This window comes from Stegostoma tigrinum, chromosome 49, assembly GCF_030684315.1.
Source record: "Stegostoma tigrinum isolate sSteTig4 chromosome 49, sSteTig4.hap1, whole genome shotgun sequence".
Classification (NCBI taxonomy): domain Eukaryota; kingdom Metazoa; phylum Chordata; class Chondrichthyes; order Orectolobiformes; family Stegostomatidae; genus Stegostoma; species Stegostoma tigrinum.
In genome coordinates, this window is record NC_081402.1 from 2,984,122 (window position 1) to 3,006,869 (window position 22,748).

At 60.1% G+C, this 22,748-nt stretch overlaps 1 protein-coding gene across 6 annotated transcripts in view; it reads left to right on the forward strand.

Moving 5' to 3' along the window:
* The window catches only part of LOC125449941 (IQ motif and SEC7 domain-containing protein 2), a 220,772-nt gene that overhangs the window by 190,768 nt on the left and 7,256 nt on the right, over window positions 1-22,748 (forward strand). For all 6 annotated transcript variants that reach the window (XM_059643214.1, XM_059643219.1, XM_059643217.1 and 3 more), the window contains 5 exons: window positions 3,376-3,515; window positions 4,219-4,344; window positions 17,434-17,533; window positions 18,566-18,727; window positions 21,395-21,565. In XM_059643214.1, coding sequence (XP_059499197.1) covers window positions 3,376-3,515; window positions 4,219-4,344; window positions 17,434-17,533; window positions 18,566-18,727; window positions 21,395-21,565 — 699 coding nt within the window. The remainder of the gene's footprint in view (window positions 1-3,375; window positions 3,516-4,218; window positions 4,345-17,433; window positions 17,534-18,565; window positions 18,728-21,394; window positions 21,566-22,748) is intronic.

The window sequence follows — 22,748 nt, forward strand, 5'->3', positions numbered from 1 at the left end:
CCATCTTGCTTGTAGAGGTCCCACCTACACCAGAAAGAGCCCCAATTATCCAAGAATCCAAAACCCTCCCTCCTGCACCATCCCTGTAGCTACGTGTTCAACTCCTCTCTCTCCCTATTCCTCGCCTCACTAGCACGTGGCACGGGCAACAAACCAGAGACAACAACTCTGTTCGTCCTAGCTCTCAGTTTCCATCCTAGCTCCCTGAATTTCTGCCTTAAATCCCCGTCTCTCTTCCTACCTATGTCGTTGGTGCCAATGTGGACCACGACTTGGGGCTGCTCCCCCTCCCCCTTAAGGATCCCAAAAACACGATCAGAGACATGTTCAGTGTCACACTCCGACCAGTGTATTCTCTCACTCCATTTCACACAACTCACTCCCTCTAACCCACTGCAAACACCACCTCAGCTCGTCACCTTCAGACTAGGCTCCCTGCAATACCGGCTGCTCTCCTCCATTCCACAACCTGCAAATTCCAGCTCATCCCAAACTCTGCTCCCTATCTTGTTCAAATCCCCCTCACCAGCCCCCCCACAGCACACATCACCCTGGTCTGGCAATGTCTCCACTTCAAAAATCACCTCCTCCAGCCCCTACACCCCCCTCCCTGTCTCCATCACCTCCTCCAGCCCCCTACACCCCCCTCCCTGTCTCCATCACCTCCTCCAGCCCCCTACACCCCCCTCCCTGTCTCCATCACCTCCTCCAGCCCCCTACACCCCCCTCCCTGTCTTCATCACCTCCTCCAGCCCCCTATACCCCCCTCCCTGTCTCCATCACCTCCTCCAGCCCCCTACACCCCCCTCCCTGTCTCCATCACCTCCTCCAGCCCCCTACACCCCCTCCCTGTCTCCATCACCCCCCTCAAGCCCCCTACACCCCCTCCCTGTCTCCATCACCCCCCTCAAGCCCCCTACACCCACCTCCCTGTCTCCATCACCTCCTCCAGCACCTACACCCCCTCCCTGTATCCATCACCCCCCTCAAGCCCCCTACACTCCCCTCCCTGTCTCCATCACCTCCTCCAGCCCCCTACGCCCACCTCCCTATCTCCATCACCTCCTCCAGCCCTCTACACCCCCTCCCTATCTCTGCCACCCCCTCCAGCCCCCTCCACCTGCTCCCTATCTCGGTCACCCCCTACACCCCCTCCCTATCCGTGTCACCTCCTCCAGCCTCCTACACCCCCTCCCTATCCCTGTCACCTCCTCCAGCCCCTTACACCCCCTCCCTATCTGCGTCACCTCCTCCAGCCCCCTACACCCCCTCGCTATCTCTGTCACCTCCTCCAGCCCCCTACACCCCCTCCCTATCTCTGTCACCTCCTCCAGCCCCCTACACCCCCTCCCTATCTCCATCACCCCCTCCAGCCCCCTACACCCCCTCCCTATCTCCATCACCCCCCTCAAGCCCCCTACACCCCCCTCCCTATCTCCATCACCTCCCCCAGCCCCTTCACCCCCTCCCTATCTCTGTCACCCCCTCCAGCCCTTGCACCCGCTCCCTGTCTCTGACACCTCATCCTATGACCCTCCATGATCTCTGCGTTCCTTCAATTCTGATCGCTTGATCATCCCCTGATTCCCATCCCACTGTCACAGGGGCCTGTGCATTCAGCTGCCTGGGACTCTGAGCTCTGACTTCGCTGCTTTGCCCTTCACCTTTCCGCGATTATCTCCCTCTGTTTTTGTCTTACACTTTATCTCTCCATCTCTCTGTTTCTCTCACTCTCTCACCCACTTTCTCTCTCTGTCTCTGTCTCTCTCGTCTCCCTCCATCTGAGTCTCTCTCCCTCTCCTTCTCTCTGTCTGTCTGATTTTCTCTCACTCTCTAACAACTCTCTAAGATCCCAGCTTCTGGTTCCCTGTCTCTGGTATCTCCCAAAGGGGGCTTGGTGTCACATTCTTTCTGACTGTCGCTCCTGGGAAGTGCCCAGACAACATTCTACTCCATTGATAAACCTGTTTTTTTTCCCCACTGGCAAGAAGAATTTCACTCGTTTGGAAGAAAGTTAAGGCAGAGTGCGGAGAGAGATAACCCAGGGATGAGGGGATTCCTGTTAGTACCGAGAGAGTTGCGGAGAGAGATAACCCAGGGATGAGGGGATTCCTGTTAGTACCGAGAGAGTTGCGGAGAGAGATAACCCAGGGATGAGGGGATTCCTGTTAGTACTGAGAGAGCGTAGGAGAGAGATAATGAGGGGATTCCTGTTAGTACCGAGAGAGTGTAGGAGAGAGATAACCCAGGGATGAGAGGATTCCTGTTAGTACCGAGAGAGTGTAGGAGAGAGATAACCCAGGGATGAGGGGATTCCTGTTAGTACTGACAGAGTGTAGGAGAGAGATAACCCAGGGATGAGGGGATTCCTGTTAGTACCGAGAGAGTGCGGAGAGAGATAACCCAGGGATGAGGGGATTCCTGTTAGTACTGACAGAGTGTAGGAGAGAGATAACCCAGGGATGAGGGGATTCCTGTTAGTACCGAGAGAGTGTAGGAGAGAGATAACCCAGGGATGAGGGGATTCCTGTTAGTACTGAGAGAGTGTAGGAGAGAGATAACCCAGGGATGAGGGGATTCCTGTTAGTACTGAGAGAGTGCGGAGAAGGTGGGACTGTTCCCCTCAAAGTGGAGAAGGCTGAGGAGGAGATTGAAGCATGGTGATTGCAATGACAAGGGAGAGAGAGGGAGGAAATCTGGTCGGAGCTTGGTTGAGCGGAGGGGGGGTGAGTGATTGAGGGAATTGGGTAATGAACTAGAGGGGGAGATGGGTTAAGGGGAACGTGTGGGGAGCTCAGATTCACGAGGAACTTTTGAAAAAGCCGGGCAGTAAGAGACATTCTCGAAAGGGCAAGCTTTGCAGGGGGCGCACAGCGATACAGTCGAATCAACCATTCGAAGAGCTGCCATTAACCTGATGGGTTGAATGGTCTCCTTTTTGGCCTCACCCTGGATTCTCCAAGAGGGATTGCAATCGAGGGAGATCGGACAGAATTCTCCCGCAGTGGAGGTGGCGGGAAGGAGGAGGTAAGGGGTGAATCTGGCAGTTAGGCAAATTCAGCCCCTACTTAGCGTCTCACCAATGAACTGCGAGATGGGGAGGACCTCCCAGGATAGAGTGCGCTGCCAACGCAGGCCCTGAGGGAGCATCTCTCCCCGGGCAGACATCAGAAGCCAGGTTTGGGGGATGGTGTTGGCTCAGCGGGCGTGTCCATCCCTGTGTTCAGCAAGAACTGCACGACCGTTTTGACAGTGAGGGAGTGAACAGTCACCAGGCTGATGGGCCGAAAGGTCTCTATCCATGTCCACAAGCTGGCGTCGGTTCAAAGCAGCTGCTCGACTGTGTGATCCTCACACTCTCCTGACTGTCCGCAGGGGTGGACAATGGGGAGGACATCCCAAGGGACATGCTGGTTGGAATATACCATCGGATCCAGAAACGGGAGCTGAGGACCAATGATGATCATGTGTCCCAGGTTCAAGCAGTGGAAAGGCTGATCGTGGGCAAGAAACCGGTAAAGCTCCCTCTACACGTTACCCCCCAATCACTGCACCCGGGGCAGAGACAGCACGGGGCTAGATACAGAGTAAAACTCCTTCTACGCCGTCCCCTCCATCACACACTCCCGGGGCAGGGACAGCACGGGGCTTTATACTGAGTAAAACTTCCTCTACACCGTCCCATCCATCACACACTCCCCGGGCAGGGACAGCATGGGGATTTACACTGAGTAAAATTCCCTCTACACCGTCCCATCCATCACACACTCCTGGGGCAGGGACAGCACAGGGTTGGAAACAGAGTAAAACTCCCTCTACACCATCCCCTCCATCACACACTCCCGGGGCAGGGACAGCACAGGGCTTTATACTGAGTAAAACTCCCTCTACACCGTCCCCTCCATCACACACTCCCGGGGCAGGGACAGCACAGGGCTTTATACTGAGTAAAACTCCCTCTACACTGTCCCCTCCATCAGACACTCCTGGGGCAGGGACAGCACAGGGTTGGAAACAGAGTAAAGCTCCCTCTACACTGTCCCGCCTCAAACATGACAAAGGACAGTGACAGTACGGGGTTAGACTGAGAGTAAAGCTCCCACCACACCATTCCCCATCAAAGTCTCCCAGGAGCTGGTTAAGTACAGGGTCGAGCTTCCTCGACAATGTCTCCATCAAAACATGCGCCAGTCTGTAAGGAATGCTGTAATTCTGCAGGTTCTGTCCTTACCCCATCGCCGGCTGGTATGCTGCTGCCGTCTTTATGAGGTTCCTGACCCGAACCGCCCACAGAAGCAGGGTCTCCATCAACGAGAGGTCTTTCTCTTCAACGACCTCCTTGTGGTAAGATAACATCCATTTTCTGTCGCCCTGCACCATTCTCTCTGTCTGTGTGTGTCTCGTAGTCCAGGCTGATAACAGGCGCTTTCAGAGGGTCAGCACTGAGGGAGCGGGCTCTGTCGGAGGGTCAGCACTGAGGGAGCGGGCACTGTCGGAGGGTCAGCGCTGAGGGAGCGGGCACTGTTGGAGGGTCAGTGCTGAGGGAGTGGGCACTGTCAGAGGGTCAGTGCTGAGGGAGCGCCGCACTGTCGGAGGGTCAGCGCTGAGGGAGTGGGCACTGTCGGAGGGTCAGTGCTGAGGGAGCGGGCACGGTCGGAGGGTCAGTTCTGAGGGAGTGGGCACTGTCGGAGGGTCAGTGCTGAGGGAGCGGGCACGGTCGGAGGGTCAGTTCTGAGGGAGTGGGCACTGTCGGAGGGTCAGTGCTGAGGGAGCGCTGCACAGTCGGAGGGTCAGTGCTGAGGGAGCGGGCACTGTCAGAGGGTCAGTGCTGAGGGAGTGGGCACTGTCAGAGGGTCAGTGCTGAGGGAGCGCCGCACTGTCGGAGGGTCAGTGCTGAGGGAGTGGGCACTGTCGGAGGGTCAGTGCTGAGGGAGCGGGCACGGTCGGAGGGTCAGTGCTGAGGGAGTGGGCACTGTCGGAGGGTCAGTGCTGAGGGAGCGCTGCACAGTCGGAGGGTCAGTGTTAGGGAGCGCCGCACTGTCGGAGGGTCAGTGCTGAGGGAGAGGGCACTGTTGGAGGGTCAGTGCTGAGGGAGTGGGCACTGTCAGAGGGTCAGTGCTGAGGGAGAGCTGTACTGTCAGAGGGTCAGTGCTGAGGGAGTGGGCACTGTCGGAGGGTCAACGCTGAGGGAGCGGGCACTGTCGGAGGGTCAACGCTAAGGGACCAGGCACTGTCGGAGGGTCAGTGCTGAGGGAGTGGGCACTGTCGGAGGGTCAACGCTGAGGGAGCGGGCACTGTCGGACGGTCAACGCTGAGGGACCAGGCACTATCGGAGGGTCAGTGCTGAGGGAGAGGGCACTGTCGGAGGGTCAGTGCTGAGGGAGTGGGCACTGTCAGAGGGTCAGTGCTGAGGGAGAGCTGTACTGTCGGAGGGTCAGTGCTGAGGGAGTGGGCACTGTCGGAGGGTCAACGCTGAGGGAGCGGGCACTGTCGGAGGGTCAACGCTGAGGGACCAGGCACTGTCGGAGGGTCAGTGCTGAGAGAATGGGCACTGTTGGAGGGTCAGCGCTGAGGGACCGGGCACTGTCGGAGGGTCAGCGCTGAGGGAGCACCACACTGTCGGAGGGTCAGTGCTGAGGGAGTGCCGCACTGTCAGAGGGTCAGTGCTGAGGGAGCGGGCACTGTCGGAGGGTCAGTGCTGAGGGAGTGGGCACTGTCGGAGGGTCAGCGCTGAGGGAACGCTGCACTGTCGGAGGGTCAGTTCTGAGGGAGTGGGCACTGTCAGAGGGTCAGTGCTGAGGGAGAGGGCACTGTTGGAGGGTCAGTGCTGAGGGAGTGGGCACTGTCGGAGGGTCAGTGCTGATGTAGCGGGCACTGTCGGCGGGTCAGTGCTGAGGGAGCGCCGCACAGTCGGCGGGTCAGTGCTGAGGGAGTGGGCACTGTCGGAGGGTCAGTGCTGATGTAGCGGGCACTGTCGGCGGGTCAGTGGTGAGGGAGTGGGCACTGTAGGAGGGTCAGTACTGAGGGAGTGGGCACTGTCGGAGGGTCAGTCCTGAGGGAGTGGGCACTGTCGGAGGGTCAGTGCTGAGGGAGCGGGCACTGTCAGAGGGCCAGTGCTGAGGGAGCGCTGGACTGTCGGAGGGTCAGTGCTGAGGGAGCGGGCACTGTCGGAGGGTCAGCGCTGAGGGAGCGGGCACTGTCAGAGGGTCAGTGCTGTGGGAGTGGGCACTGTCGGAGGGTCAGTGCTGAGGGAGCGCCGCACTGTCAGAGGGTCAGTGCTGAGGGAGTGGGCACTGTCAGGGGGTCAGTGCTGAGGGAGTGGGCACTGTCGGATGGTCAGTGCTGAGGGAGTGGGCACTGTCAGAGGGCCAGTGCTGAGGATGCGCTGCACTGTCGGAGGGTCAGTGCTGAGGGAGCGGGCACTGTCGGAGGGTCAGTACTGAGGGAGCGGGCACTGTCAGAGGGCCAGTGCTGAGGGAGCGCTGGACTGTCGGATGGTCAGTGCTGAGGGAGTGGGCACTGTCAGAGGGCCAGTGCTGAGGATGCGCTGCACTGTCGGAGGGTCAGTGCTGAGGGAGCGGGCACTGTCGGATGGTCAGTGCTGAGGGAGTGGGCACTGTCAGAGGGCCAGTGCTGAGGATGCGCTGCACTGTCGGAGGGTCAGTGCTGAGGGAGCGGGCACTGTCAGGCGGTCAGTGCTGATGGAGCAGGCACTGTCGGCGAGTTAGTGCTGAGGGAGCACAGCACTGTCGGAGGGTCAGTGCTGAGGGAGTGGGCACTGTCAGAGGGTCAGTGCTGAGGGAGTGGGCACTGTCAGGGGGTCAGTGCTGATGGAGCAGGCACTGTCGGAGGGTCAGTGCTGAGGGAGTGGGCACTGTCAGAGGGTCAGTGCTGAGGGAGTGGGCACTGTCGGCGGGTCGGTGCTGAGGGAGCGGGCACTGTCGGAGGGTCAGCGCTGAGGGAGTGGGCACTGTCGGCGGGTGATTGCTGAGGGAGCGGGCACTGTCAGAGGGTCAGTGCTGTGGGAGTGGGCACTGTCGGAGGGTCAGTGCTGAGGGAGCGCCGCACTGTCAGAGGGTCAGTGCTGAGGGAGTGGGCACTGTCAGGGGGTCAGTGCTGAGGGAGCGGGCACTGTCGGATGGTCAGTGCTGAGGGAGTGGGCACTGTCAGAGGGCCAGTGCTGAGGATGCGCTGCACTGTCGGAGGGTCAGTGCTGAGGGAGCGGGCACTGTCAGAGGGCCAGTGCTGAGGATGCGCTGCACTGTCAGGCGGTCAGTGCTGATGGAGCAGGCACTGTCGGCGAGTTAGTGCTGAGGGAGCACAGCACTGTCGGAGGGTCAGTGCTGAGGGAGTGGGCACTGTCAGAGGGTCAGTGCTGAGGGAGTGGGCACTGTCAGGGGGTCAGTGCTGATGAAGCAGGCACTGTCGGAGGGTCAGTGCTGAGGGAGTGGGCACTGTCAGAGGGTCAGTGCTGAGGGAGTGGGCACTGTCGGCGGGTCGGTGCTGAGGGAGCGGGCACTGTCGGAGGGTCAGCGCTGAGGGAGTGGGCACTGTCGGCAGGTGATTGCTGAGGGAGCGGGCACTGTCGGCGGGTCAGTGCTGAGGGAGCACCGCATTGTTGGAGAGTCAGTGCTGAGGGAGTGGGCACTGTCGGAGGGTCAGTGCTGAGGGAGCGGGCACTGTCGGCGGGTCAGTGCTGAGGGAGCGCCGCACAGTCGGAGGGTCAGTGCTGAGGGAGAGGGCACTGTCAGAGGGTCAGTGCTGAGGGAGAGCTGGACTGTCGGAGGGTCAGTGCTGAGGGAGCGGGCACTGTCGGAGGGTCAGCGCTGAGGGAGCGGGCACTGTCAGAGGGTCAGTGCTGAGGGAGTGGGCACTGTCGGAGGGTCAGTGCTGAGGGAGCGGGCACTGTCGGAGGGTCAGCGCTGAGGGAGCGGGCACTGTCAGAGGGTCAGTGCTGAGGGAGCGGGCACTGTCGGAGGGTCAGCGCTGAGGGAGCGGGCACTGTAGGAGGGTCAGTGCTGTGGGAGTGGGCACTGTCGGAGGGTCAGTGCTGAGGGAGCGCCGCACTGTCAGAGGGTCAGTGCTGAGGGAGTGGGCACTGTCAGAGGGTCAGTGCTGAGGGAGTGGGCACTGTCGGATGGTCAGTGCTGAGGGAGTGGGCACTGTCAGAGGGTCAGTGCTGAGGATGCGCTGCACTGTCGGAGGGTCAGTGCTGAGGGAGCGGGCACTGTCGGAGGGTCAGTGCTGAGGGAGTGGGCACTGTCGGAGGGTCAGTGCTGATGTAGCGGGCACTGTCGGCGGGTCAGTGCTGTGGGAGCGCCGCACAGTCGGCGGGTCAGTGCTGAGGGAGTGGGCACTGTCGGAGGGTCAGTGCTGATGTAGCGGGCACTGTCGGCCGGTCAGTGCTGAGGGAGCGCCGCACTATCGGAGGGTCAGTGCTGAGGGAGCGCCGCACAGTCGGAGGGTCAGTGCTGAGGGAGTGGGCACTGTCGGAGGGTCAGTGCTGAGGGAGCGCCGCACAGTCGGAGGGTCAATGCTGAGGGAGTGGGCACTGTCGGAGGGTCAGTGCTGAGGGAGTGGGTACTGTCAGAGGGTCAGTGCTGAGGGAGTGCCGCACTGTCGGTGGGACAGTGCTGAGGGAGCGGGCACTGTTGGAGGGTCAGTGCCGAGGGAGTGGGCACTGTCGGAGGGTCAGTGCTGAGGGAGCGGGCACTGTTGGAGGGTCAGTGCTGAGGGAGTGCCGCACTGGCGGCGGGTCAGTGCTGAGGGAGCGGGCACTGTCGGAGGGTCAGTGCTGAGGGAGTGGGCACTGTCAGAGGGTCAGTGCTGAGAGAGTGGGCACTGTCGGAGGGTCAGTGCTGAGGGAGCACCGCATTGTTGGAGGGTCAGTGCTGAGGGAGTGGGCACTGTCGGAGGGTCAGTGCTGAGGGAGCGGGCACTGTCGGCGGGTCAGTGCTGAGGGAGCGCCGCACAGTCGGAGGGTCAGTGCTGAGGGAGGGGCACTGTCGGAGGGTCAGCGCTGAGGGAGCACCACACTGTCGGAGGGTCAGTGCTGAGGGAGTGCCGCACTGTCAGAGGGTCAGTGCTGAGGGAGCGGGCACTGTCGGAGGGTCAGTGCTGAGGGAGCGGGCACTGTCGGAGGGTCAGTGCTGAGGTAGCGGGCACTGTCGGCGGGTCAGTGCTGAGGGAGCGCCGCACAGTTGGAGGGTCAGTGCTGAGGGGGAGAGCACTGTCGGAGGGTCAGTGCTGAGGGAGTGGGCACTGTCGGAGGGTCAGTGCTGAGGGAGCGGGCACTGTCGGAGGGTCAACGCTGAGGGAGCGGGCACTGTCGGAGGGTCAACGCTGAGGGAGCGGGCACTGTCGGAGGGTCAGCGCTGAGGGACCGGGCACTGTCGGAGGGTCAGCGCTGAGGGAGCACCACACTGTCGGAGGGTCAGTGCTGAGGGAGTGCAGCACTGTCAGAGGGTCAGTGCTGAGGGAGCGGGCACTGTCGGAGGGTCAGCGCTGAGGGAACGCTGCACTGTCGGAGGGTCAGTTCTGAGGGAGTGGGCACTGTCAGAGGGTCAGTGCTGAGGGAGAGGGCACTGTCGGAGGGTCAGTGCTGAGGGAGTGGGCATTGTCGGAGGGTCACTGCTGATGTAGCGGGCACTGTCGGCGGGTCAGTGCTGAGGGAGCGCCGCACAGTCGGCGGGTCAGTGCTGAGGGAGTGGGCACTGTCGGAGGGTCAGTGCTGAGGGAGCGCCGCACAGTCGGAGGGTCAATGCTGAGGGAGTGGGCACTGTCGGAGGGTCAGTGCTGAGGGAGTGGGTACTGTCAGAGGGTCAGTGCTGAGGGAGTGCCGCACTGTCGGTGGGACAGTGCTGAGGGAGCGGGCACTGTCGGAGGGTCAGTGCCGAGGGAGTGGGCACTGTCGGAGGGTCAGTGCTGAGGGAGCGGGCACTGTCGGAGGGTCAGTGCTGAGGGAGTGCCGCACTGTCGGCGGGTCTGTGCTGAGGGAGCGGGCACTGTCGGAGGGTCAGTGCTGAGGGAGTGGGCACTGTCAGAGGGTCAGTGCTGAGAGAGTGGGCACTGTTGGAGGGTCAGTGCTGAGGGAGTGGGCACTGTCGGAGGGTCAGTGCTGAGGGAGTGGGCACTGTCGGCGGGTCAGTGCTGAGGGAGCGGGCACTGTCAGAGGGTCAGTGCTGAGGGAGCGGGCACTGTCGGAGGGTCAGTGCTGAGGGAGCGGGCACTGTCGGAGGGTCAGTGCTGAGGGAGCGGGCACTGTCGGAGGGTCAGTGCTGAGGGAGTGGGCACTGTCGGAGGGTCAGTGCTGAGGGAGAGGGCACTGTCGGAGGGTCAGTGCTGAGGGAGTGGGCACTGTCAGAGGGTCAGTGCTGAGGGAGTGGGCACTGTCAGAGGGTCAGTGCTGAGGGAGAGCTGTACTGTCGGAGGGTCAGTGCTGAGGGAGCGGGGCACTGTCGGAGGGTCAGTGCTGAGGGAGTGGGCACTGTCAGAGGGTCAGTGCTGAGAGAGTGGGCACTGTCGGAGGGTCAGTGCTGAGGGAGCACCGCACTATCGGAGGGTCAGTGCTGAGGGAGTGGGCACTGTCGGAGGGTCAGTGCTGAGGGAGTGGGCACTGTCGGCGGGTCAGTGCTGAGGGAGCGGGCACTGTCGGAGGGTCAGTGCTGAGGGAGTGGGCACTGTCGGAGGGTCAGTGCTGAGGGAGTGGGCATGGTCAGAGGGTCAGTGCTGAGGGAGCGCCGCACTGTCAGAGGGTCAGCGCTGAGGGAGCGGGCACTGTCGGAGGGTCAGCGCTGAGGGAGTGGGCACTGTCGGAGGGTCAGCGCTGAGGGAGCGGGCACTGTCGGAGGGTCAGTGCTGAGGGAGCGGGCACTGTCGGAGGGTCAGCGCTGAGGGAGTGGGCACTGTCAGAGGGTCAGTGCTGAGGGAGCGGGCACTGTCAGAGGGTCAGTGCTGAGGGAGCGCCGCACTGTCAGAGGGTCAGCGCTGAGGGAGTGGGCACTGTCGGAGGGTCAGTGCTGAGGGAGCGCTGCACAGTCGGAGGGTCAGTGCTGAGGGAGAGGGCACTGTCAGAGGGTCAGTGCTGAGGGAGCGCTGCACAGTCGGAGGGTCAGTGCTGAGGGAGTGGGCACTGTCGGAGGGTCAGTGCTGAGGGAGAGGGCACTGTCAGAGGGTCAGTGCTGAGGGAGAGGGCACTGTCGGAGGGTCAGTGCTGAGGGAGTGGGCACTGTCAGAGGGTCAGTGCTGAGGGAGTGGGCACTGTCAGAGGGTCAGTGCTGAGGGAGAGCTGTACTGTCGGAGGGTCAGTGCTGAGGGAGCGGGCACTGTCGGAGGGTCAGTGCTGAGAGAGTGGGCACTGTCGGAGGGTCAGTGCTGAGGGAGCACCGCACTATCGGAGGGTCAGTGCTGAGGGAGCACCGCACTATCGGAGGGTCAGTGCTGAGGGAGTGGGCACTGTCGGAGGGTCAGTGCTGAGGGAGTGGGCACTGTCGGCGGGTCAGTGCTGAGGGAGCGGGCACTGTCAGAGGGTCAATGCTGAGGGAGTGGGCACTGTCGGAGGGTCAGTGCTGAGGGAGTGGGCATGGTCAGAGGGTCAGTGCTGAGGGAGCGCCGCACTGTCAGAGGGTCAGCGCTGAGGGAGTGGGCACTGTCGGAGGGTCAGTGCTGAGGGAGCGGGCACTGTCGGAGGGTCAGCGCTGAGGGAGCGGGCACTGTCGGAGGGTCAGTGCTGAGGGAGTGGGCACTGTCAGAGGGTCAGTGCTGAGGGAGCGGGCACTGTCAGAGGGTCAGTGCTGAGGGAGCGCCGCACTGTCAGAGGGTCAGCGCTGAGGGAGTGGGCACTGTCGGAGGGTCAGTGCTGAGGGAGCGGGCACGGTCGGAGGGTCAGTGCTGAGGGAGTGGGCACTGTCGGAGGGTCAGTGCTGAGGGAGCGCTGCACAGTCGGAGGGTCAGTGCTGAGGGAGCGCCGCACTGTCGGAGGGGCAGTGCTGAGGGAGAGGGCACTGTCAGAGGGTCAGTGCTGAGGGAGCGCTGCACAGTCGGAGGGTCAGTGCTGAGGGAGTGGGCACTGTCGGAGGGTCAGTGCTGAGGGAGAGGGCACTGTCAGAGGGTCAGTGCTGAGGGAGTGGGCACTGTCAGAGGGTCAGTGCTGAGGGTGCGCTGCACTGTCGGAGGGTCAGTGCTGAGGGAGCGTGGCACTGTCGGAGGGTCAGTGCTGAGGGAGTGGGCACTGTCGGAGGGTCAGTGCTGAGGGAGTGGGCACTGTCGGAGGGTCAGCGCTGAGGGAGTGGGCACTGTCAGGGGGTCAGTGCTGATGAGCAGGCACTGTCGGCGAGTCAGTGCTGAGGGAGTACAGCACTGTCGGAGGGTCAGCGCTGAGGGAGTGGGCACTGTCAGGGGGTCAGTGCTGATGGAGCAGGCACTGTCGGCGAGTCAGTGCTGAGGGAGCACAGCACTGTCGGAGGGTCAGCGCTGAGGGAGCGGGCACTGTCAGAGGGTCAGTGCTATGGGAGTGGGCACTGTCGGAGGGTCAGTGCTGAGGGAGCGGGCACTGTCGGAGGGTCAGCGCTGAGGGAGCGGGCACTGTCAGAGGGTCAGTGCTATGGGAGTGGGCACTGTCGGAGGGTCAGTGCTGAGGGAGCGCCGCACTGTCAGAGGGTCAGTGCTGAGGGAGTGGGCACTGTCGGATGGTCAGTGCTGAGGGAGTGGGCACTGTCAGAGGGTCAGCGCTGAGGATGCGCTGCACAGTCGGAGGGTCAGTGCTGAGGGAGCGGGCACTGTCGGAGGGTCAGTGCTGAGCGAGTGGGCACTGTCGGAGGGTCAGTGCTGAGGGAGTGGGCACTGTCGGAGGGTCAGTGCTGAGGGAGCGGGCACTGTCCAGGGGGTCAGTGCTGATGGAGCAGGCACTGTCGGCGAGTCAGTGCTGAGGGAGCACAGCACTGTCGGAGGGTCAGTGCTGAGGGAGTGGGCACTGTCAGAGGGTCAGTGCTGAGGGAGTGGGCACTGTCAGGGTGTCAGTGCTGATGAGCAGGCACTGTCAGAGGGTCAGTGCTGAGGGAGCGCCTGCACAGTCGGAGGGTCAGTGCTGAGGGAGCGCCGCACTGTCGGAGGGTCAGTGCTGAGGGAGAGGGCACTGTCAGAGGGTCAGTGCTGAGGGAGTGGGCACTGTCAGAGGGTCAGTGCTGAGGGAAGTGGGCACTGTCGGAGGGTCAGTGGTGAGGGAGCGCCGCACAGTCGGAGGGTCAATGCTGAGGGAGTGGGCACTGTCGGAGGGTCAGTGCTGAGGGAGCGGGGCACTGTCGGAGGGTCAGTGCCGAGGGAGTGGGCACTGTCGGAGGGTCAGTGCTGAGGGAGCGGGCACTGTCGGAGGGTCAGTGCTGAGGGAGTGCCGCACTGTCGGCGGGTCAGTGCTGAGGGAGCGGGCACTGTCGGAGGGTCAGTGCTGAGGGAGTGGGCACTGTCAGAGGTTCAGTGCTGAGAGAGTGGGCACTGTCGGAGGGTCAGTGCTGAGGGAGCACCGCACTATCGGAGGGTCAGTGCTGAGGGAGTGGGCACTGTCGGAGGGTCAGTGCTGAGGGAGTGGGCACTGTCGGCGGGTCAGTGCTGAGGGAGAGGACACTGTCGGAGGGTCAGTGCTGAGGGAGTGGGCACTGTCGGAGGGTCAGTGCTGAGGGAGTGGGCATGGTCAGAGGGTCAGTGCTGAGGGAGTGGGCACTGTCAGAGGGTCAGCGCTGAGGGAGCGCTGGACTGTCGGAGGGTCAGTGCTGAGGGAGCGGGCACTGTCGGAGGGTCAGTGCTGACGGAGTGGGCACTGTCGGAGGGTCAGTGCTGAGGGAGCGGGCACTGTCAGAGGGTCAGTGCTGAGGGAGCGCCGCACTGTCAGAGGGTCAGCGCTGAGGGAGTGGGCACTGTCGGAGGGTCAGTGCTGAGGGAGTGGGCACTGTCAGAGGTTCAGTGCTGAGAGAGTGGGCACTGTCGGAGGGTCAGTGCTGAGGGAGCACCGCACTATCGGAGGGTCAGTGCTGAGGGAGTGGGCACTGTCGGAGGGTCAGTGCTGAGGGAGTGGGCACTGTCGGCGGGTCAGTGCTGAGGGAGAGGACACTGTCGGAGGGTCAGTGCTGAGGGAGTGGGCACTGTCGGAGGGTCAGTGCTGAGGGAGTGGGCCATGGTCAGAGGGTCAGTGCTGAGGGAGTGGGCACTGTCAGAGGGTCAGCGCTGAGGGAGCGCTGGACTGTCGGAGGGTCAGTGCTGAGGGAGCGGGCACTGTCGGAGGGTCAGCGCTGAGGGAGCGGGCACTGTCGGAGGGTCAGTGCTGACGGAGTGGGCACTGTCAGAGGGTCAGTGCTGAGGGAGCGGGCACTGTCAGAGGGTCAGTGCTGAGGGAGCGCCGCACTGTCAGAGGGTCAGCGCTGAGGGAGTGGGCACTGTCGGAGGGTCAGTGCTGAGGGAGCGGGCACGGTCGGAGGGTCAGTGGTGAGGGAGTGGGCACTGTCGGAGGGTCAGTGCTGAGGGAGCGCTGCACAGTCGGAGGGTCAGTGCTGAGGGAGAGGGCACTGTCAGAGGGTCAGTGCTGAGGGAGCGCTGCACAGTCGGAGGGTCAGTGCTGAGGGAGTGGGCACTGTCGGAGGGTCAGTGCTGAGGGAGAGGGCACTGTCAGACGGTCCAGTGCTGAGGGAGTGGGCACTGTCAGAGGGTCAGTGCTGAGGGTGCGCTGCACTGTCGGAGGGTCAGTGCTGAGGGAGCGGGCACTGTCGGAGGGTCAGTGCTGAGGAGTGGGCACTGTCGGAGGGTCAGTGCTGAGGGAGTGGGCACTGTCGGAGGGTCAGCGCTGAGGGAGCGGGCACTGTCAGAGGATCAGTGCTATGGGAGTGGGCACTGTCGGAGGGTCAGTGCTGAGGGAGCGCCGCACTGTCAGAGGGTCAGTGCTGAGGGAGTGGGCACTGTCGGATGGTCAGTGCTGAGGAGTGGGCACTGTCAGAGGGTCAGCGCTGAGGATGCGCTGCACAGTCGGAGGGTCAGTGCTGAGGGATGCGGGGCACTGTCGAAGGGTCAGTGCTGAGCGAGTAGGCACTGTCGGAGGGTCAGTGCTGAGGGAGTGGGCACTGTCGGAGGGTCAGCGCTGAGGGAGTGGGCACTGTCGGAGGGTCAGCGCTGAGGGAGTGGGCACTGTCAGGGGGTCAGTGCTGATGGAGCAGGCACTGTCGGCGAGTCAGTGCTGAGGGAGTACAGCACTGTCGGAGGGTCAGCGCTGAGGGAGTGGGCACTGTCAGGGGGTCAGTGCTGATGGAGCAGGCACTGTCGGCGAGTCAGTGCTGAGGGAGCGCTGCACTGTCAGAGGATCAGTGCTGAGGAGCGGGCACTGTCGGAGGGTCAGTGCTGAGGGAGCGGGCACTGTCGGAGGGTCAGTGCTGAGGGAGCACAGCACTGTCGGAGGGTCAGTGCTGAGGGAGCGGGCACTGTCGGAGGAACAGCGCTGAGGGAGCGGGCACTGTCAGAGGGTCAGTGCTATGGGAGCAGGCACTGTCGGAGGGTCAGTGCTGAGGGAGCGCCGCACTGTCAGAGGGTCAGTGCTGAGGGAGTGGGCACTGTCGGATGGTCAGTGCTGAGGGAGTGGGCACTGTCAGAGGGTCAGCGCTGAGGATGCGCTGCACAGTCGGAGGGTCAGTGCTGAGGGAGCGGGCACTGTCGGAGGGTCAGTGCTGAGCGAGTGGGCACTGTCGGAGGGTCAGTGCTGAGGGAGTGGGCACTGTCGGAGGGTCAGTGCTGATGTAGCGGGCACTGTCGGCGGGTCAGTGCTGAGGGAGCGCCGCAATGTCAGAGGGTCAGTGCTGAGGGAAGTGGGCACTGTCAGAGGGTCAGTGCTGAGGGAGTGGGCACTGTCAGGGGGTCAGTGCTGATGGAGCAGGCACTGTCAGAGGGTCAGTGCTGAGGGAGTGGGCACTGTCGGCGGGTCAGTGCTGAGGGAGCGGGCACTGTCGGAGGGTCAGCGCTGAGGGAGCACCGCATTGTTGGAGGGTCAGTGCTGAGGGAGTGGGCACTGTCGGAGGGTCAGTACTGAGGGAGCGGGCACTGTCGGAGGGTCAGTGCTGAGGGAGTGCGCCTTGTCGGAGGGTCAGTGCTGAGGGAGGGCGCATTGTCGGAGGGTCAGTGCTGAGGGAGGGGGCATTGTCGGAGGGTCAGTGCTGAGGGAGCGGGCCCTGTCGGAGGGTCAGTGCTGAGAGAGGGGGCCCTGTCGGAGGGTCAGTGCTGAGGGAGCGGGCCCTGTCGGAGGGTCAGTGCTGAGGGAGCGGGCACTGTCGGAGGGTCCGTGCTGAGGGAGTGGGCACTGTCGGAGGGTCAGTGCTGAGGGAGCGGGCACTGTCGGAGGGTCCGTGCTGAGGGAGTGGGCACTGTCGGAGGGTCAGTGCTGAGGGAGCGGGCACTGTCGGAGGGTCAGTGCTGAGGGAGTGGGCACTGTCGGAGGGTCAGTGCTGAGGGAGTGGGCACTGTCGGAGGGTCAGTGCTGAGGGAGCGGGCACTTGCTGTAATCTGCTGCCTGTCCTGAGCTGAGTCGTTTGGAGTCTCTCATGTGATTGAGATGTTGAATGTCTCTCACCCTCCACCTGTCCCACAGTGACCTCTCCTACCCTCTCAGTGATGGCTGCCCACACTAATCCTCTCTGCTTCTTTCGTCTGTCGCTCTTCATACCACGTGGTCAATCATGTCTCCATCGTGTCTCTGAACCCCAGCAGCCAAACCCGCTGGCTGTGGCATCTTGCTGTGTGCAGCACAGTTCTCTCCATCAATCATCTTGCACCATCCCACCATCCTTCTCCACTGGACTCTTCATCTCATTCCCTCCCTCTTTCCATCTCTTTGTCTCTCTCTCTCTCTCTCTTCCGTGTCCTGTCCTCTGCTTGCAATTCCCTGCTTTTCAATCTCTCTCCCTCCCTTTCTCCTTCAGTTTCTTTTCTTCCCTGTCCGAACCCCAACTCCGCTGCTTGCTCTCTATATTTTCTATCTCTGTCTCTATTTTTCTTGCCCCTCTCTTTCTCTTTCTTTCTCTCCCTCTCTTTTTCTCTGTCTCCACTTTCTCTCTGTCTCGACCTCGCTTTCTCTCCTTCTTTCTTTCTGTATCTCTCTTTCACCATCTTTCTGCCTGTATATCTGCCTCTCTCTGTGTGTCTCTGTCTATGTTTGCCTGGCTGTCTCTCTATTGTGTGTGTCTCTCCCTCTGCCTCTGCATTTACCTCTCTCTGAATCTCTTTATGATCTCAGTCTCTCAGTCTTTGTCCCTCTCTCTATCTCTCTCTCTCTCTCTTTCTCTGTGTCTCTCACTTTCTCCCTGTATCTCTCTGTCTGTCTGTCTGTTCTGCAATCCCCTCTCTATTCTCCCCTTGTTAGTCTCTACCAGCTGACTTCCCCTGTCTGTCTCTGTCTCTTTCTGCCCTCAGGTCACTAAAGTTTTTCAGAAGAAGAAGATCTCAGTGACGTACAGTTTCCGCCAGTCCTTTGCACTGCATGAGATGAAAGTTAATCTGTTTCAAAACGCCTGTAAGTCACGGCCCATTCTGGACACACACACACTCAGCCTTCTGTACCCCCCCTCACTGTGAGTCTGCCCCTGGCTCCCGGGTACAGGCAGCCCCCTTGATCCCTCAGTGTCGGGCATTCAGTTGATCCTGCTTCACCCTGAGGCTCAGGAGCTGCTTCTAATTCACTGATGGGATGAGGCCATCATTTATCAGCCCGTCCCCAACTGCCTGCCAAGGAAGTGGTGATGGGCTGTCACTGTGACCTGCTACAGTACACCTCACCCCCACCCCATGTGGTGTAGGGACACCCTGCACAGTGGCCCTATTAAGGAGGGTGACCCACGGTTCTGACCCCAGCAACACTGAAGGGACGGCCCGTTATCGTTCCCAGTCGGGATGGTGTGTGTGTATGTTTGGGGGGGGGGGGTGCGGGTGGTGGGGGGGCGAGTCTCAGAGGGGAACTTACACGGGGCAGTGATGCCTTTGTGTCTACTACATGCTCCCCTATTCCCCGTCCGGGCGGTTGGGGTGGGGGGGGGACGGGATCGGGGGGATAGAGGGTGGCGGGTTTGGAAGGTGCTGTCGGCAGAGCCTTGGCGAGTTGCTGCAGTGTGCCTTGTAGACGGCACTCACTGCTGTGCGCCGGTGATGGAGGGAGGGAGCATTGAATGTGGGTTGGGGGGCTGCGGGGTTGATTAGCATGTTGATCAAGCGGGTAGAGGTGGCTGCTTTGTCCTGGATGGTGTCGAGCTTCTCAAGTGTTGTTGGGGCCGCAACCATCCAGGCAAGTTCATTCCTGACTTGTGCCTTGTCGATGGAGGGGACAGGCTTTGAGAGGGAGAGTCAGAGGGGAGTTACTTGCTGCAGGATTCCCAACCTCTGACCTGCTCCAGCAGCTGCAGTATTGATACAGTTTGGTTTCTGGTCAATTGTAATCCTGGGGATGTTGGTACGAGGAGTGAGGGGTGGGTTAAATATGCCCTGTAGTTGCCTGATGCTCATCTCCAGCCCTCTCCTGCTGTCACTCACTGATTCTCACTTCTCACCCTAGATTACCCCCATGGCATCAAGCTGGCCTCCTCGATCCCCAGTGCAGAAAAGAAGATCCTCATCATCTTTAACGCACCCAGTGTGCAGGATCGGACGAGATTTGCCAGCGATTTGCGCGAGTCTGTTGCTGAGGTCCAGGAGATGGAGAAATATCGGGTTGAATGTAAGCATTAGGAAGATGGCCATGCTTGTTGGGGCAAGTGGTGGCCATGTTTCTGATGGGCGAGTGGCAGCCACGTCTGTTCAGGAGGGCAGCATGGTGGCCATGTTTGTTGGGGGCATACAGGGGCGAGGTTGTTTTGGAGACGAGAGGGGAATAATTTTTAGGAATTAATTGATCCCGGCATTTGCAATTGACTGAAGTTATCTCAGGAGTCTGGATGACCCATACATTTCCTACTGAGTCTTCAGGTTTGCTGAGTTTCATCCAATGACGCTCCCTCTAGCCCCTACTACTCTCAAAATGGGTTCATGGGGTGAAAGCCCTCAGTGAGATAAATGACCGGACACAAGCTGAATGATGTTCACTGACATCAAGTGGCACCAATTAACCCCCAAATCACCCAAGGTTGGCATTAGGAACAGAAGAAAGCCCTTCAACCCATCATGTCAGTACCAGCTTTCCAGCCCAGTGACTTGCCGAGGGCCTCTCCGCTGCCTTCTCCCCATATCATAACTCTGATGTAAACTTGACGGGCTGAAGGGCCTTTGTCTCTGCTGTAGACCCCTGTAACAATCCAGTTGACCCATTGAAAGCCATGATTGGACCCCCTCCCCACCCCATACCCCGCGCTCTGAGGCAGCATATTCCAGGCCCTAACTTCCTTCTGTGTGAGAACGTTTCTCCCCCGTCGCCCTTTCAGCCAATCACCTTTGATCTGTATCCCGTCTCACTCTCAATCCTTCCACCAATAGGGAACGGTTTCTCCCTGTCTGCTCCACCTAGGCCTGGACACACATTCAGCACCAACTCTCTGCTCCTGTACTCTGTGCTTTTGGAAATGAAGAAATGTCCCCAGAGTTGCCCTCACTGGCTTTAATGCCAATGATGCTGTCTCCAGTTGCTGCATTGAGCACCCTGTGGGCCCTGGGTTAACAACTGAACGATGTAACTGAGTGTACACAGGGAGTTGGAAAGGACAGATCCCGGGAGGGAGTTACAGACTGGAATCTGATCGAGTGGGTTCTGGGGTGTTTATATACAGAATAACAGATACCCCCCGGGAGGGAGTTACAGACTGGAATCTGATCGAGGGGATTCGGGGGGGTTTATATACAGAATAACAGATACCCCCCGGGGAGGGAGTTACAGACTGGAATCTGATCGAGGGGGTTCGGGGGTGTTTATATACAGAATAACAGATACCCCCCGGGAGGGAGTTACAGACTGGAATCTGATCGAGGGGGTTCGGGGGGGTTTATATACAGAATAACAGATACCCCCCCCGGGAGGGAGTTACAGACTGGAATCTGATCGAGGGCGCTCAGGGGGTTTATATACAGAATAACAGATACCCCAGGGAGGTAGTTACAGACTGGAATCTGATCGAGGGCGCTCAGGGGGTTTATATACAGGATAACAGATACCCCCTGGGGAGGGAGTTACAGACTGGAATCTGATCGAGGGGGTTCGGGGGGGGGGGGTGTTTATATACAGAATAACAGATACCCCCCGGGGAGGGAGTTACAGACTGGAATCTGATCGATGGGGTTCGGGGGGTTTTATATACAGAATAACAGATACTCCCTGGGAGGGAGTTACAGACTGGAATCTGATCGAGGGCGCTCAGGGGGTTTATATACAGAATAACAGATACCCCTTGGGGAGGGAGTTACAGACTGGAATCTGATCGAGGGGGTTCAGGGGGGTTTATATACAGAATAACAGATACCCCCCGGGGAGGGACTTACAGACTGGAATCTGATCGAGGGGGTTCGGGGGTTTATATACAGAATAACAGATACCCCCCAGGGAGGGAGTTACAGACTGGAATCTGATCGAGGTGGTTCGGGGGGGTTTTATATACAGAATAACAGATACCACCCAGGGAGGTAGTTACAGACTGGAATCTGATCGAGGGCGCTCAGGGGGTTTATATACAGAATTACAGATACCCCCCGGGGAGGTAGTTATGGACTGGAATCTGATCGAGGGGGTTCGGGGGGTTTATGTACAGGATAACAGATACACCCCCAGGAGGGAGTTACAGACTGAAATTTGATCGAGGGGGTTCGGGGGGGCGGTTTATATACAGAATAACAGATACCACCCCCCAGGAGGGAGTTACAGACTGGAATCTGATCGAGGGTGTTCGGGGGGGCGGTTTATATACAGAATAACAGATACCACCCCCCCCGGGAGGGGGTTACAGAGTGGAATCTGATCAAGGGGGTTCGGGGGGGTTTATATACAGAATAACAGAGACCCCCCCGGGGAGGGAGTTACAGACTGGAATCTGATCGAGGGGGTTTGGGGGGGGGGGTTTATATACAGAATAACAGATACCCCCCGGGAAGGGAGTTACAGACTGGAGTCTGATCGAGGGTGTTCGGGGGGGTTTATATACAGAATAACAGATGCCCTCTGGGAGGGAGTTACAGACTGGAATCTGATTGAGGGGTTCGGGGGGGTTTATATACAGAATAACAGATGCCCCCTGGGAGGGAGTTACAGACTGGAATCTGATTGAGGGGGTTCGGGGGGGTTTATATACAGAATAACAGATACCCCTCAGGAGGGAGTTTACAGACTGTGATATAATTAAGGAAAATCATGTAGATTTATGTGAATGTTTTTCTAACTGGTTTTGCCCATCCTTTGTCCTCCCAGCGGAGCTGGAGAAGCAGAAGGGTGTCATCCGTGCCACCATGTTGCAGAGTGCCAGCCTGAAGAAGGATGCTGTGAATGGTACTCTCACCAGCCTGGACGATACCTATGCCATGGGCGAGGGCCTGAAACGGAGCGCTCTCAGCAGCTCCCTGCGGGACCTTTCTGATGCAGGTAAGTGGTGTTGTACGCACAGGGATCCGAGCAGGCTGGCGGTGGCATGGTATGTCTGCTGACACTAACTGCTCAGGGTGCCCGCTGTGCTCCCCACACCTCCCCAGCCTGATCCTGGCAAAACATTCCCCTCTCCCCCTCAGAGCTGGTCACTGGCTGTTTATCGCCTGTGTCTGTCGCCTACCTGTTTTTTTTCTGATCTCTGTCAGCTTTGGGTTTTACTATTTGCTCTGATGTGGGACGTCGATCACTGGGAATGTAACAGCCTCCTGTGATTTAATCCCAGTGGCAGGAAACGGACAGCACAGGGTTAGATACAGAGTAAAGCTCCCTCTACACTGTCCCCCTATCAAACCCTCCCAGGGACAGGGGCAGCACTGGGTAAGGTACAGAGTAAAACTCACTCCGTGCTGTCCCCATCAAACTCTCCCAGCACAGGGTTAGATGCAAGGGAAAGCTCCATCTACACTGTCCCTTCCATCAAACCCTCCCAGGGACAGGGGCAGCACTGGGTTGGCAGTGAGGGGGAATGTTAGTGGGATATTCATTGCTGACAGGCTGACGTGTGAAATCCCAGCTGCCATATTTTTCTTGAGTTGATGGTCACTGTTTGTTACATTTATTATCATCAGGTGCCACCCTCCCTACAATTGTAAACAGAAACATACCATGCCCAGCCCGCGTTACACATATTTGTTGTAAGGATGATGACTAATGACTGGGGGAGGGTGGGGTGTAGCTCTTGACCATTTCCCCAACCCTCCTGCAACAGGCCCCAGCAGTAAATAAGCCAATCACCTGCCTGCCTGTGCTCAGGAGGGGCATCTCTATACCAGAGCAGAGGGTGAGTGTGAGACAGATGAACAGAGACAGAGAGAAAATAATAGAGTGAGAGATACACTGCTTGGGAAAGACAGACGGTGACAAGAGTGGTAGGGGGACCATTGACGATGATGGGAGAGACAAGGGAGAGAGAGTGATGGGCAGGGAGAGAATGACTGGGCATGAAAATGACCAGGAAGAGAGTTGCGGGAGGGGGGGGTGGGGTGGGGGTGCATGTGAGATCGGGGAGAAAGTGTGACGTTGAGAGAGTGTGATGGGGAGATCAATCCAGATTTTAATGAGATCTCCCCAGTGAAGGCTCTGTGTGTATGGAACGAGCTGGCAGAGGAAGTGGGTGGAG